Below are 16742 nucleotides of genomic sequence, written 5' to 3'. Positions count from 1 at the left end.
AGGAAACCGTTTCACTAGATTTTAAAGAAAGATTTTGTTTATGGAAAGTTTTTTTTCAAAAGTATATATTTCTTCCTGTACCCTGCCAAGAAAAATTCTCCCTGTATTCGATCTATATAGCTGTAAAAGTTAAGATGCAATGCATAGGTCTGAACTGAATGTGTCACACGCCATTCTTCACATGGGTTTTGGCAATTAGGAACCAATGTCATTAGTACATTTTCCATGGAGTTTTGCAACACACCATTAACAAGCAGTTCATGAATTTAAAGATGTTTCGTTAAATATTTTTAAATCTGGAGAGCACACACATTTCATCCCATTGCTTAGTTTTCCGGCTGCAATTATTCAATTAGTTCATTTTGTTTAAATTTTAATAACGAGATTAAAGGAAAGTTCAAAGTGTAAAATCCAGAAAAGGCCATCCATGAATAATGAGCTCCCACAATATTGATTTAATTATTTAATACTCTCTTGTGTGCTGGGATTTAAACACACTGCATGCCAATTGATTTTTATTTATTTTTTTGCTGGGTGACTTGAGTTTTACGGGAGTTAAATAATTCCATACCGCTCTCTCCCAGATATCATATGATTTTTTTTCCCTTTTCGTCAATTGAAAATGAACAAACGCAACCAAGTGTCTTGCGGCCGTGGGCGAGTTAAATAAAATAATGAATAAATGAAGGAGAAAAAAAAAACATTCCATTTCCATGCAAATTTATGGGAACACAAGAGTGCATTATCGCAGAGCCGTATTTGCCGGGAAGTGAAATGTAACCTGTACAGCAGGCACGGTATCAGCCATCCGCTCTCGTCGTTAGATGAAGCATCTATTATGCAGTTTGAACTAGCCAGGTGCTTGTCGTAAGCGTGGCTGGTATTGGTTTTTCAAAAGCCCTCAAACATTGGGAAATTAGAGCGGGGAGAAAAGAGAGAATGGGAGAGGGAGGCGGTGAGGGAAAGAGCATGAGAGGAGATAGAAGAGAAAGAGAGAGAGTGAGAGAAAGAAATGGGGGGGGGGGGGGTACAAATACCTCTGCAGTGCACAACCACACTGCAGCACAATGCAAAACCATCCTCCAGGATTGCAATGTCCATGGCGGGTCACCTATTGGCTTCCAATGCATAAGACTCCAACGAGAAAAGGCACAACTGGAAAAAATAATGACATTAAAAGACAATAAGCCCTTTTTCTACTGAAACATGCCAAGGGTCATAGAAACTGATTGATCTAAAACAAGGATTTTCTATATGATTTCCCCCCCAATATAACTCAAGCTCGATTCCATCCAGGTTGTGTTCCATTGTTCATGAATCCCCAAGACCTTAATGGAAAAATCGTGTTTGAACTGTATACAGTTCAGCGCCTGCAGAACAGATCCATGTAGAGCATAAGGGTATGGAGTGACCTAGCGAGGGAAAGCTTTCACCACAAGCATGTGTTTCAGCCTGGGCGGTCATTAGCCAACTATGACCGGGAGTCAACCGGTTAGCCCCACCAGGGTTAGAGTTGTTTTTAAGTCAGCCAGAGGTTGCCTGCTAGCTCTCCTGTAGTACTGTGTGATTCTGTGTGAGCGAAAGCCAAATTTTCCAACATGAAGTTGACTGCAGAGCGAGAGGATGCAAGTTCTTACTAAGGAGTACATGACTGTCATCGGCGTGAAAAAGATCAGTCTTGTTTTCATAAAGGCCTCGAGTTTTGTAAGGAAATCTTTAAATAAAATAAATAAATAAATAATAATAATTTGTGTCTTCCCAGATTTCAACAATGCTTCTCAAAATCTACTCCACGAGTCAACCTGCTCCCAGGGAACCAAAAAAAAAACAAAACAAAAAATTCATCCAACTTCTTTGTTTCCAGACCTTAAATTCTCTTAATTATCCACATATTTTAACAGTTTTTGCATTGTCTGAATACATTATATGACATACACTTCTTTTTCCTGCAAATCATTGAACATACTATCGTGAGCTCTGATGCCAACTGTCAATCAGCAGCTTGTACAGCTGCATACGTGAATGCCATGTACACATTCATGTACTGTGTGGATTACATACAAAGGTCCAGAGAAGCAGCAAAGCGCCGAGCATTAATCTGCACATTGTGAGATTTGGAGGGTGACAGACAGAGGGCACACAGAGTAATTGCCCCTATATGTCTACCATACATGGATCTGTTTGTTCCGAGCCAATAGATCAGCTGACTAATATTCTGATTTCTGGTCTGGTTCAGGTTGTATGATAATCTAACCGCTGTTGAAGGGATTTTGTGTCTTCTTTCATTACATCATCATCTTCATTCATCTCGACTAGGGGGTCTAGAAACCGACTGACCGGACCAAAAGGGGAAATGAGAATAGCGATTCCAGCTCCCATAAGGAGAAAGCCTCAGAGCTGCAATATGCTTGGTCATGTGACTCCAGGCGCGTGAACTGAACTCGCTCGCAGGTTTCCATGGCGAGAAAGTGCTGAAAGGGCTCCACTGCTCCCATGACAATGTCACTACGCACTGGAGCTCGGCTCCAACAATTAAGGTGTAGCGGAGGGGGGGGTGGGCGAGACGTAGAAAATCTAATCTGCAGCGCACAGAGCGGGTCCTTCAATATGAGCACCTGGCCAATCACTTCACAGCTCTATACAATGTGCCTGGGAAGAGACCAGACATCAGAAATGACAGGCACAGAGCTCCATACCAGCATCTCTCACAGAGAGACCAAAGGAAATCAAGCTAAAATAACTATTAGCTGTCATGTCCGGTTAGAGATTAAAAAAAAAAACTGAATTGGTGCAGTCAGATAAAAAAAGGAATACAATAGAGGGATAGAACTCCATCCTATCATCATGTACCAGCATTTTTTTTGGCAGATTATGATCCCCCCCCCCATCCCAAACATGGAGAATGTGATTGCAAATGTCCAGAGACTTTTGGTGTGGATTGGCACTGAGAGTTTTAAAGACTTTTATATTTCAGCATTTGAGCTTAAAATCAATCGCTTTTATTATCAGTATCAGTACTCTTTACATGCTGTATGTTGCATATTTGCTTTATTCTATTACTTATTCACACTTTGAGCCAAAATTATCATCATTTTTTTGGTGGTATGTATGCATCTCTGGAAAGAACACGGCATCAAGGAGAATCAGGATGCATACTTTGATCATTTTTAATTGCTGTCAAAAAAGAAAAAATAAACCAAAAGAAGACTGCAACCGCTGTACTAATCAAGGACAGGTGTTGGGGAATATTTTTATCAGTCGCATGATGTTGTGTGAATCACACGCTTTCAACAGAAATTCATCTGTTTTTGTAGGTTCCATTACTGAGTGATGTTCTTCTAAGACTCCAGCATGAACACCAAGCAGCTTTATTCAGTGGAAGATCAGAGGATTCGTATGAAAAATTAAAAGCCCCTCATTATCCACTGGAGCACGTTCAATGAAGCTATTAAGAAGGTGAAGGTGTATAGCACCACCATGATCCTGCCTAGATCAGGCCGTACATCCAAACTGGATGACCGTGCAAGAAGGACACTGCTCAGAGAGGCTACCAACAGACTAGTGGCAACTTTGAAAGAGATACAGACTTTCATGGCCAGTGCAGATTAAAGTGTCCATATGAGAACATCACCCCAAGCACTCTACAACTCTGGCCTGAGAAGTTAAGGGGATGTGGAATAAGCTGGCATATGCACAGACAGACACCAACATATGCTGTAGCATATGCCCTCTGCCCTGAGACAGAAAAAGTACTGTTTTGGCTGCCAAAGTATGAATGGACCAGCTTACCGCATGCATTTTCAGCAACGTCTGTGCAAGGACCTGGGAATAAGCCATAGACTTAGGCAGTTATGATATTTCAGTTTTGTTATTATATATTTATTTTTCAATAAAAAGTCATTTTCTCTGTAAAATGTGGAGTACAGTATGTAGATACACTGCATGGCCATAAGTACGTGAACACCTGACATCCAACATCTCCTCCAAAATTATAGGCACTAATATGGAGTTGGCCCACCCTTTGCTGCTATAACAACCTCCACTCTTCTAAGAAGGCTTTATAATAGAGCATTGCTGCAGGGCTTTGCTTCCATTCAGCCAGAAGGGCATCAGAGAGTTCTGGTACTGATTGGGCGATTAAGCCAGGTTTGCATTTGGCTTTCCAATTGATTCTGAAGGTGTTGGATGTGGTTGAGGTCAGGGCTCTGTGCAGGTAATTCATGTTCATCCACACCATTCTCATTTCTATATGGACCTCGCTGTGTGCCTGGGGGCATTGCCCAGCTGCAACAGGAAAGGGCTTTCCCCTTGTTGGGGAAGCACACAATCTTCTAGAATGTGATTGTATCCTTTAGATTTGCCTTCACTGCTACTAAGGGGCTGCATTTGGAATGTATGTTTATACGTACATCATCCATAATATTTTAACCATATTTTACATACATAAAGTTAAAAAGAGAGACAATTAAGAAGCTGAATACTTGTTTTTCACCTTGTGTTTTTCACCTAGACTAAAACACTGAAAGATCTCCAGCCGTAACCCACCTCCCTTAAAGCCCTTTGTGTCAGTAGCTCTCTTTTAATCCTCCAAAGCAGAAAGCGAATAGATCGCAGATAAAAACAAAAAAGCACATTTACGATTACAGACGCTTTAAAAATATTGCTCCAGAGAACAGAAGCCATCTTCCACAAATGCGAGTGACAACCGCAGTGACATTTTCTGCATTCCAGACGACGCAGAGTCGACACATTGCTTTGAGGTGATGGGCCCCGTTTCAAACTGGAGGAAAAGGCCTCCTCCCTTCTTCCCGCTCCCAAAATTCACAGTGAGAGATTTCACTCTTCGCTGCAGCTGCATACTGACAATCACAAAAGCTTGAAGGCAACAGTCTTTTTTATATTTAGCCTGAGGGTATGCAAGCGCAATGGGGGAAGAAGCCCTTTTTCTCAAGAAATTGCTTTCCAAATGGTAGAAAATGGAATCCAGCCCAAAGACGAAAGAGCACAGGGCCTCTGTAAACGTGAGAAATGTTTGTGCAGCGTTATCTGATCCTTTCAGCTGATGTAACGGTGAGGGAATGCTGTGGGAATGTTCTGAGCTTATATTAAAGAGAATGTATAAAAAGCCCAAAGACCAGAAGCATTATATGCTGAGAGATGTGAGGGCTCTCTCTCTCTCTCACTCACACACACTCTCTCTCTCTCTTGTGATATGTGTGGTGCTGGATTACTCTCTATGATTGCTACCAATTAAGCACAAGCATAACCCAATATCTTCCTAGAAGAAGACGGTTATGCCACGTTAAAGCATAATATATTACAAATCAGTACATCTGTCACAGTGAATCTGCATAAGTCTCCCTTTCTTTCTACTACTACTATTATTATTATTATTATTATTATTATTATTATTATTAATAAGATTATCATTATGAAGATGATGATGATGATGATTACTATTATTATTATAAAATGTAAAGATCACAGCCTCGAAGCCTATCAAGATTAGATCCCTTACAGCATGGAGCATTGTTTGCAAAGCCTCCTTTGTATGGATCAAATGCAACACATGCAAAGCACGTCCACAGTGGTTACAGAAACACAAGGTGTTTCCCTCATCGCAGTATTTCAATCCTGTGTGCGAAGCGTGTGTAGACCATAGCTAAATCGGCAAGCTCAGAAGAGTCTTGATATCACAAGGCCAGAGGTGGAATACAAAATAAATATGTTCTAGCAAAGCTCTGTTAGCACAGCTCAGTTGTATTTGAATTTGAAAAATGCAGAACAATCGAAAAAGCTAAACAGAACACAAGGTACAGCTATAGTTCTGGGGTCAAATTACATGCAAATAAAGTGCCGTGATGAAAACATAAATTACAAGCATGAAGGTTTAGCTCTGTCGTAATTTGGGTTGGAAACTGAAATTTTCTAAATGCCTTTTCTCCCTAATTACCAACACTCAGTCAAGAATTGTCAGCACTCATGGCTGCAACTTGGATTTGGGAGAGCAGGCAAATGGTCTCCTGGAAAACAGATGTCAGCTATCGGTTCTCATAACACTGCAATCTAGCAGTCAGATATGAGTCAGAATAAGACACTTGATGCGCAGTTCGGCAAGAAAACCTGGACGCCCAATGACCAGTAGGGGGTGCTAGTGAGGCGCTATCATCCTGGCTTACCGAAACCTCCAATCCCTATGCGGTGCTAGCATTAACTCTGTGCTGCCCTGCAAGGCTACTAGCCAGAGTCGACACTGGAGCAACCTGAACTTTGAACCTGTCCCTGGGGCCATTCCATGCATGAGGACGGTGCCTTAGAAGGTTGAGCCACACAGAAGCCTCAGAAACTGGACATTTCCAAAACTTAAGAGAATTCCGTGTGTCAGTCCGCCTGCGAAATTTGGCAAGAGCTGCCAAAAAAAGTTTTAGTCTGGGCACAAGTATCTTCAGCATTATTCAAGAGAGATCCAGATGGCCTGCACTCTGTTTTGGAAACGTGCCTCTAAATTTGCACCTTTATGGCAAGTTTAAGGATTTACCTGGAGAGCCAGTAAACAGCAAGCGTACTTAACTGACAGTAAATAAGTTCAATCTATCAGTCCACCGAACCTTATTTGTAGTTTTTAATCAACATTTACAACCAGTCTGTCGTGTGGTGCAGACCCTTTGAGCCAATGTGGGCAAACCGCAGAAGGACTCAGAAAGTGATCTGAGCTGACTGGAGACACAACAGGGACAGACACTTGAGACAAGGTGGTCTTATTTGTGACTAATTAGCACGCAATTAAAAACATACCAGGACGCCAGGCGTTTACTGTTATGTGTTTTCTGTGTTTACTCTCGAATGTTCTTCCCAGGCTAATATTGCCCTGAATCCAATGCACAACATCGAATACCTGTCACACCATACATGGCGATGCAGTGTGATTAATTGTTTGTGTTGTTTGCTTGTATATAATGGAATCGTACATAATGGAATCGCCCAAAGAGGCGATAGCAACGTCTATGAACCTGAAACCACTGGCATGGTTCTCAAACTGCATTTTTATCTCCACCGGGGTCATGCGATGCACTCACCTGTACGGCTGCAGGGTTCTGGTGCCGAACTCCAAGGCCTGGTCCCACTGCGCCAGGTTGATGCAGGCGTCCAGGGTGAAGTCCAGCACCCGCAGCAGGTAGACGTTCCTGTCCGGGACGGTGCCCGCGCGGCTGCCTGAGAGGGCCTGGCTCTCCCTCAGGACCTCCTCCCACTCTGTGATCAGGAGCAGTTAAGGACTCGTGCTGGGAGTGGGAGACCACGATGGGAGGAAGAGTAAAATATTCAAACGCATCATAAGGCGATGCGTGGCCTAGAGGGGGCGCGGGTGACATCAAAGCCAGGTGTGTGTATGTGCGTGTGGAGACAATGAATACGAGTGTGTTTGAGTGTGTGTATAAACATGAAGATGAGTATGTGCGGTATTTATATACGCGTGTGTGTGTGTGTGCGCGTGTGAGAGAGTACAGCATGTGAGTGAGAGTGTGTGAGAGAGTGAGTGAGTGTGTGCGTGCGTGTGCGAGAGAGTATGTGCGTATGTGTGGTGTCTGCAAATAATTATATGACTATGGGACAGAAGGCAGGTTGACACTCTGGTGAAGCTGCACTGGAGTACAGGTTGGGCAAGTGTGAAGGATACTCTGCTCTGATTGGAGGAGCTCGAGTCGAGGAATATTGTGTTGGAGGGACATCCAGTCCTCTTCTGGCCCAGAAAGCATGTCTGAATCCTGGACATGACACAGGGAAACACGTGTCATGAAAAACTTCTTAAACCAATTTTTAAACTTGATTTTTCTTATTCTCCTATTTGGAATGTACAACTGTATTTTTTTTTTTGTATAAGCCTGTCTCGTTGCTTCTACTCCCACCATCAACTCAGGGGAATGCAGAAACAGTGTAACTACACTCCTGCAATTAAGATAATTAAGTGTTGCCAAGGCCAGGAGTCAACACCATATCTTGGAGCACATCCACATAAATATTAACAAGATGATCCCCACAGCAAACCACACTTAAACATTTCTTAAAGAATCATATTCACCCATGAATAGCGAGGGGGTGGTATTACTAAATTACGTAAGGCCTACATTAAAAGCAACTTTTACATTTTTCAAAAAAATTATATCATTGTTGTTATCCAAGACATAGCACTAAAGGTACATCAAACACATGATACGTCAACACAATTGTTCTTGAGAAGTTTCAGTACAAAATAAATGTTCACTATATGCTTGTCTGTAACCTGTGCAGTGTAAACACAGTACAAACACAGCTTGAGAAATTTAAACTGCGGGTGCACAGCGTTGAAAGGATGCCAAGTGACATGGTGAATTAGCGTCACCTTGCTGTGTGATTGGTCAAAACAAAAACAACTGGCAAATTCCTATGACACTGGAGACCATTTTTACCTCAGAACTAAAGCCAATACTTTGATCCATGTCAAAACATTTCCGACATGACCGCGAAGGCCGACCCCCCCCAACCCCCCACCCCCCCCACGCCTTGTTCGATTTCCAGATGTAAGAATCCTGCTGGCGCTCAAAGCCTGGGATCAGGCTTCAGGACCACTCTCTTGGGGGGGAACAGCAGGCCAGCAGCCTGGCGTCACCACACGGAACAGTGAATTCTGCTCTGTGATTGGTGTAAATCACACCGCAACCCTCCCTCTGTACTTCCCAGCAGCCTCAGTCCTTCTGCCACACGAGGCGAGATTGCGGACCGGGGGTTGGGGGGGGGTGGGGTCCTGAAAGATAACAGCTGCGGACCACTTGGCACCCATCGGGACGGAAGGCGCCCTAGGTGACCGCCTACGCCGTCAATTCCGAGAACCGGAAATCCTTCCCAGCATGCAGCATGATCAGGGACCACATTGTAGCTTTATTGCTAAACAAGTTTGGTTATAGGTGCCCCTGCTCGACAGTATTCAGCGGCAATGCTTCCTACAACTCCAGCAACCACCACCTACCATGACTGATAAATCTCAAAGGAGTTTTTAGCTTTACTGTGGTCCTGTGTTTACAACCAAAGAAGTCTCCTCCATCTTCAGTTCTGCTTAATCACCCCAAGTACCACACCTAATGTAGCTAGCTGGATAGCTATGGGTAACATTACATTCAGGTCCAACACAAAACAAGCCTACTCCATGTTGCTTCTCATCCTTGGCGAATTTCAGCTGATGCCACAGAGGAAAAGCAATTCCAAGGTTAACTGTAGTTCTTGAACAAGCCCTGTACTGTTGGCTTGTCATTTCGCTTCAATGTATCTGGTAGCTAGCTAGCTAGCAACAAACACTCCGCTGAAACCTGATCCCAAATCACAGGCTCTGTAGCCACACCAACCCCTCCCCACACAGAAAACAGTGTCAAGCCCAGAAACGTACCGAACAATTTTTCACAATAACAAATGCAAACAAAAGTGCATTAATTTGGCAAAAGTGCATGAAGACATAGATTGCCAGTGCATCATAAATATGCATAGTTATTTTATAATATTTTCAAGGTAAAAACCCTGCATATGCCTTTAAACCTGACATGACATGAATTTAAATGCAGCAAACTCATTTTTCTTACATTGAAATTAGTCAATATATTTCAACCAGCCAACCTCTGCAATACTTGCCAAGTTCAGAATACTTTAGGATTAGCACCCAGTCACACAAACATAAGAAATTGTACAGCACTATAACATCAAGAGAGTCAGATTTACTACCCAAGGAAGGCCTAGTGACTCAGAGAAAACACAACGCAAACTCCACTGAGATTTGAAACTCAGTCTCCTTGTGTTGATACTGACATCTGAGCTTGACAATGCTGTAATATTCACAAGCAGCATCTGTAGAAACTGTTAAAGTTTAATGTCCAAAAGCTGCGTCCAAAAGCTTGCAAACAAGAACATAAACGACTTTTTTTTCCCCCAGTCGTTTTCTGTAAAGTGGGATGACTGCATGATGTAAACAAGCCGACAAATCCCAGCAGATAAACAGATAGATAGATAGATCTTGACAATTATGTGTGTGGGTGTGTGTGTGACTGTGTGCAAGTGCGTCATGATTTGTTTTAGTTTGTTTAGCATGTTGCTAATCACATTCTGCGCTCTGTGAGCCGGAGGGGTTGTGTGCAAGAAGTAACGGCTAAAGAACGCAGTGAGCACACGCATTTTCCCCCCCTCATCGTTCGGGATCAGAATGTCAGGGTTTTGCATCCTGGGTCATGTTCAGGCTGTTCCAGCAGACCGCGTGGCAGCGAGCGTTAGCAACGGCTCGAAGCGATGAGGAAGCTCTCTGGCGATTTAGTCCGGAAATGTCCCGGAGGCCATGGCACATTACAGGAGATAAGGTTTTAAGCCGTAGGGTGAGGTCAGCGTGTTTGCGCTTCGTCATACAAGGCGCAAGACATCGTGGCAAAGCTCCGCAGCGCAGTTAAAAGAGCTGAAGCTCAGCTGAAATCATGTTGTGCGTACCAGGCTTAAAGCATGCATCTGCAGGCTAAGGGAGCAGGCCAGTCAGGTTCAGTCTTAAAACCTGGTTAAAACTGAACTTCGTTTTGGTACTTTGGATTTTTTGCCATGGAGTGAAAATATTATTTGACCAGAGCTGTGCACAGACTTTGGGGAGCATACACTCAAATTCAGGCCTAGCTCTAGCCTTTGGACACATTTCTTTTCTTATTAAAGGGTGCCTGTGCTTCAATATACAAAAAATAAATAAATAAATAAATTGCTGCAGCCAAATGGGTATTTTTGCTTTCTCAGGGCAGGGGGCTTTAACTGTTGGACAGAATGCACTATGCAACCGCCTTGCATTAGATGAAAAGTACTGCATTCTGAGTCATGCCACTTGAAGCTTCATGAATCCGAAAATGGAGAGAGCTGTCCTGTACTGATAACGATTCACTGATTTGAACTGAGCACAGTCTTGCCTCGCTACACAGCAAAGCCCTTTGACTGGTTCACACGGCTCAAAGACTTGCATTTCGCCATGGCCAAGCACATTATGGGATATAGAAACCCTTACTCTCCCATCACTACCAATTTGCCAGGATGAGGAAAGCGGCTGAAACAGTTCTGTAGCCCTTCGCCACTCCTCTGCAGAGTACAGGCACACGCGGAGCTCGCTGTCTTGCTTTCTGGGTCTTCCAGGAATAAGCTGGGCCAGAACAAAGGAAAAAGCAAGATCTGATGCTCAGCTCGCAGCAAGGGAAATGGAAGGAGCTCTTATAAAGGAGGCACCATGGTGACTGCTGCAGATCATAGCAGGAAATTCTGAACCGAACTGACAAACTCAGTGGATATTTCACCCACATGGGTTTTGGAGTTAAGGCTTCCCCATTCTGAAAATCGAGCGATGTCGAAAGTAGGGGGGCATCAAACTCCAACCCCCCATCAGATCACCCCCCCTCCCCCCCATGTCCCACTCCTTGGCTACGACACACACTGCAATATATATTAATATAAGGCGTTCTTAATGTGTATTGCACACACAGTCAATACCGATTGCTACATACCAAAACTAATTGGTTTCCTTTTCCAAGATCATGACTTATATGAGGCAGGAACAAAAATATTACAATATCTCTAAAGCATACCAAGGGCTTGAATTAGACGGCAGCCACACAGCCACTGCCGTGAGCCTTAATGCCCTACATACCTGCACGGCCATTTGTGCCATGCCATATAATCTGTTTAGCCATGGAACCCTCTGGAAGGTGACCCCTAAAAAAAAGTTGCCCATCCCCACTTGTGGAAATAATTAGCTAGTGTTTTTTTTACAGCACATCAAAATGGCGCTAGGAGCAAAATTGATGGAAATGTCCAATTTAATTCTGTAAACAGTGTGAACTACACTGAATTAAAAAATGCCCTGAGCTAGCTTGTTTCTGGCCACTAGGATGTTAAAAGCTGTTTTGCGTTGTTTGCTGAAACTAAACTTGTGGAGAAGCTAGAAACATATACAAATATGCATAATAAATTCAATTTAAAGGAGATTTTGTGACAAATTATTTATTTGGAATGCAGCTACAGCAGGGCAATGTACAGCGAACTTGTCAGCTGATTCAGAATAAGCCCCTTCAGGGTGATTATGACCCATTGTGTGGGGGTCGCATTACTCTGTCAGGACTTATCACTTGGGCCACCAGTTCGTATGCCCCTGTTTCCTCGCATGGTACTTCAGGCCTCCGACAGCTAGAGGTCATGATAGCCTCTTTGTCAAGCCACTTCTCAAACAGTCATCCCATTTACACCGCCTCAGTAATCTAAGTTGATAAAGCAATTGGCACTAATTAAGCACAGATGATGATTGATAGAGATGTCTACAAGCGACACTCACGTGTTAAATTCAGTTGGATTGCTTACTTCCGTGGACATGCTGCAGTATTTTAAATGTTGTACATGGGCATGTTAGGTTTTGGTAAAAGTAGTGGGAAATGCCCAAATTAAAAATGAGAACAGTTATATAACATTTAACCAGCAGAAATTTTTTTAAATAAAAAAACGAATTCACAATTATATTCATTAACTAATCATGGTCTTCAATCAAGACCTTAAATAGAATCACGTATCTCAGTGCCGAGCTAAAACAAAGCCTGCTTTATATGGGTGCATTTTTTCTTCTTACTGCAGTGATACTCAATCCTGGTCCTGTAGAGCCACAGAGTCTGCTGGGTTTTTGATTTTCCCCCCCCCTTAAGATCAGCGACTGATGCAGACCCAGGAAACCAGGTGATCTGAATTAACTGTGTAATCAACTGCTTTAACTGATCATTTGCTGTACTACTCAAGTGCTGAGAAAACAACGAAAGCCAGCAGACCCTGTGGACCACAAGTGAGGACCACTGGCTCAAAGACATGCTTTTCACCGGATTTAAACTTTAATCCATTTTCACGTTCCTACCTGAATTAGATCAACTAACTGTTTTCACAAATGTCTCAATTAGAAACTCAATTGTATGATTAGGCACTTGACTGTGCCTATGGAGTGCCTATGGGGACCCCTGGAGGATAACCATTGAAATGCAAGTTTAAATCCCTGCAGGCCACATGGCGGACACAAACTGGTGGCCCTACTTATCACTTATTGGGTTCCTTAACATTGGCAGGTGTGCAACTTCACAATGGTTCTTCTTAAATTACTTTAGACACTCATTTTTTTGGCAGGTGGCAAAATGCTAACATGTCAATATTTTCACTGGACACTTGATGAATTCTGCCTTATAACTTTGAAGTCCCATATTATTGGTCAGTGGATAAAAGGTCATTTCAAGCTCCCACAATGTTAATGATAACATGTGCGGCAAAGTTAATGCAGCAAACAACAATACTGAAAACATCATAATTACACATTTTCATAGCAGATGCATGCTTCAAATTCACATTGCAGGTGATATTGAAAATACGTAACTTTAAAAAAATATTGTTCTATCCTGTACTGAGATGTGGTGCCCCTGGACATAATCAAATTGTTTCACTTTGAATTTACAGGTACCTTCCATATTTTAGTTCTGGTTTAAATAAAAAATGCAAGAGCAATAATATCACAGTAACAATAAAAAAACAGAAATACAAATATAAATATTGCATAGTATAAATACAATATACAGTATATAATATCTCATAAAAAACCCGTTTTCAATGTACAAAAATGCCAAGTTACTCACACATACAAAGCACTGTCCATAACTCATTCATTCAAACTGGCTAAATTTAGGCTTGCCGTTAAAAGAACTGATATCAAAATGACGCCAAGTTACTGTATTACAAACTATATAGGCTATCTTGCCTGACCGAAATTAAAAAAGCTGTATTCCAAAGCAATGCTACCCAATGTTTTCTAAATTGTTTTATTTGATAAATATGTCTGGAAATACACACCCATACACATGCCCTCCGAGAATTCACCAGTCTCTGTCATATTTTAGTTTCATGGTATGAAACCGTTTTGGTTCAAACATACTCTTGTGCCTTTTGATAGTAAACCTGGGATATGTGCTTTTATTATGTGTTTCTGGCCTTGAAGCCCTCATGCTGAATTTGAATTAGGCCTTACTGCCCTCTGATTTGGCCTGATTTCCCTAGGAAATCTTGTATTTGCTGAGGCAAAGGTGACCTTGCCCTAAAAATGATGAAATTCAAGTCTCAAATACCTCAGATATTTAGCCAGTATACATTGAAATAGTTTTATCAAAAAAATATTTTTAACTGTCGCTACAAGGTTAATGCTGAACGGTACAGGCAGAATTTTCAGTGATTTGCTTTTCTCGCTATTGCACAGGGTTTTCAATGTATCTGACAGAAATAGCTACAGAACTCAATGGTTATGTGTCAAGCTTAAATCCATCACAGAGCACATCGGTATGTAAGTATTCTTACAGTATGTTCTAAATGAAGAAGCAACGCTATCCTTCAGAAAAGCGTTTCTCCTCATTTTTCTGTCGTCACTTTGATTCGCTCAAAGACGAGGCGAACACAAAACGCCCGCTGTTACGTTCCTGTACACCTTCAACCATCAAAGACGTCACACGGCTCTCTGAAGTGCCCAACGCGAGTCGAAACAACAACAAAAAAAGCCAATAGAATCCCTCGGAAGACGGGCAACTTAAATCCTTTTTTTATGTGAAAAAAAAAGCTATTGTGCTGCTTTCTTTCGCAGAGCGGAGATATGTGTTTGAGACGTGGAGAGGCCTAATTTGGGCAGATTACCGTCAGCCAGCCAGCTCCTGAGACACGTCAGTCCTACGGAGACATCAAAGCCTCTCTGCGTCAGACAGGCACCCTTTCATTGCATCCTTCCCCAGTCTGAGGGCGTCTGCGCCAGGCGCTTAAATTAATGGGAGGATTAAACGCTGGTTACATAGGTGGAGGACTGCATTTATATTTCAATAAAATAAAAGTATTTTTAATGCAGACAAAGTTTACAGTAAGTTACTGAAATGCTCTACGGCAAATATTCTCGAACACAAACACTTGCAAAAAGGTGTTTGTGTTAAAAGGTCTGTGGTGTTCAGTGTGTTAAAAGGTGCGTAGTGCTCAGTGTGTGAAACGGTGCGTAGTGCTCAGTGTGTTAAAATGTGCACTGTTCAGTGTGTTAAAAGGTGTGTAGGTGTCAGTGTATTAAAAAGTGCGTAGTGCTTAGTGTGTGAAAAGGTGCGTAGTGTTCAGTGTGTGAAAACGTGGTAGTTCTCAGTGTGTTAAAAGGTGTGTAGTGGTCAGTGTACTAAAAAGTGCATAGTACTCAGTGTGTGAAAAGGTGTGTGATGCTCAGAGTGTGTAAAAATACAGTGCGTGACACGCTGTCCATTAAAAGGTGCATAGTGCTCAGTGTGTTGAAAGATGTGTACTATGTTTACAAGCGTTCACCAAAAAAATGCCCGTAATGGCTGAAAACTGCACGGCACGCCCAGGTCTCTGCACTGTTCCTTACGCACTAATCTGCACCGAGAGTTCACTCGTGTCAGGAGACGTGCTGATTAATGCGTTTCCCATCATAAGCATCTGTTGGGGGCGTGGCCAAGCGAAGCGGGCCTTCCGTTCACTCGGAGAGCACTTAGGTTCAGGGAACAGTGGGCGGTCCTTTCATCCGCTGTAGTTTTCCACTTCCTCCCTGTCCCACTCCATTCAGACCTTTTAATTTCTCCGCTCTTATGTCAAATGCATTTCAAATTCTCAGCCAGGCTCTGTGTCCACGAGACGGATGTGGACCGTGAAATTAGTCTTCTAATTGCCCCCCCCTCCGTTTTAGAGTACTGAAGGAGGAACACACTTTTGTGTCTGCTGTTCCACTAAAATGAAAATGTTGTTTCTCTGCCAAGTAAAATGGCTGAGTTAATTTTTACTCAATTCACCTGACTTCAGATGGCTGTCTCTTAATTGCAGGATGAGCAGTAAATTCAACACTGGCAGGCACAGAGTTGGAAAAAACCAAGACAGTAATGGACCAAACTCTCTGAGGAAGGCCAGATTGGTTTTTACACAATGCTTGTATCAGTGTAGATGCTGCCTATCAATTTGATTGATTTTTGTCCACTTGAGAACAATATGCAATCAAGAGATTGTTACTCATGTTTGTGACAAAATGGCGAAGTTTGGGCAATCACTGAGGTTTGAGGTACATGAACGAAATGAAAACCATTCCATTTATGGATGCCAAACCATTCTTCCATATATGGTCTGATACAAACATGAACATGCTCCAAGATAAAACATTTTATTTTTGAGATATAAATTGTTAGACAATCATAACTTTATTAAACTATGTACTAACTATAATATTATAGTTACAGACCTATTTATGTATGCATATTCTCACACATATATGCAGACTCTCTCTCTCTCTCTTTATCTCTCTATTTCTCTATCTATTCTCTCTTCTCTGCCTGTGGTGGTTGTTTGGGTTTGTTTTTTCATTGTTGTTGTCTTCTGTTCTTTTATCGTGAAGTACAGCCATTTCTGTGTTTGAACAATGTCCCAATAAAAGGGTTTTTCGAAATCTCTTCCTCACACACACACACACACACACACACATCTCAAAAACCATGCCTCACAATTTTGAGTCAACAGAAATAACCTAGATGGCAGATTGATGGTTTACTGCGCTTTAAAGCACAACAGAAGCACTGTGCCTGCAGAGGGGCTGCGCTTTCTGATGGCAACGGCGAGGAACATTTCCTGCGTGTTTAAACCTGTGAAAACGGGCAGAGTGGCATACCAGAGGC

The 16742-nt window shown here is 42.4% G+C and overlaps 1 protein-coding gene across 1 annotated transcript in view; it reads right to left on the bottom strand.

The window, feature by feature from the left end:
- Positions 1–16742, bottom strand: part of smyd3 (SET and MYND domain containing 3) — a 195879-nt gene that overhangs the window by 17022 nt on the left and 162115 nt on the right. Inside the window, exons 9-10 of the mRNA XM_064332178.1 lie at positions 7676–7763; positions 7077–7251 (exon numbers count right to left, since the gene is read on the bottom strand). Coding sequence (XP_064188248.1) covers positions 7077–7251; positions 7676–7763 — 263 coding nt within the window. The remainder of the gene's footprint in view (positions 1–7076; positions 7252–7675; positions 7764–16742) is intronic.

This window comes from Anguilla rostrata, chromosome 1, assembly GCF_018555375.3.
Source record: "Anguilla rostrata isolate EN2019 chromosome 1, ASM1855537v3, whole genome shotgun sequence".
Classification (NCBI taxonomy): domain Eukaryota; kingdom Metazoa; phylum Chordata; class Actinopteri; order Anguilliformes; family Anguillidae; genus Anguilla; species Anguilla rostrata.
The sequence above is the reverse complement of the archived record's forward strand: the minus strand, read 5'-3'. Positions and strand labels throughout refer to the sequence as shown.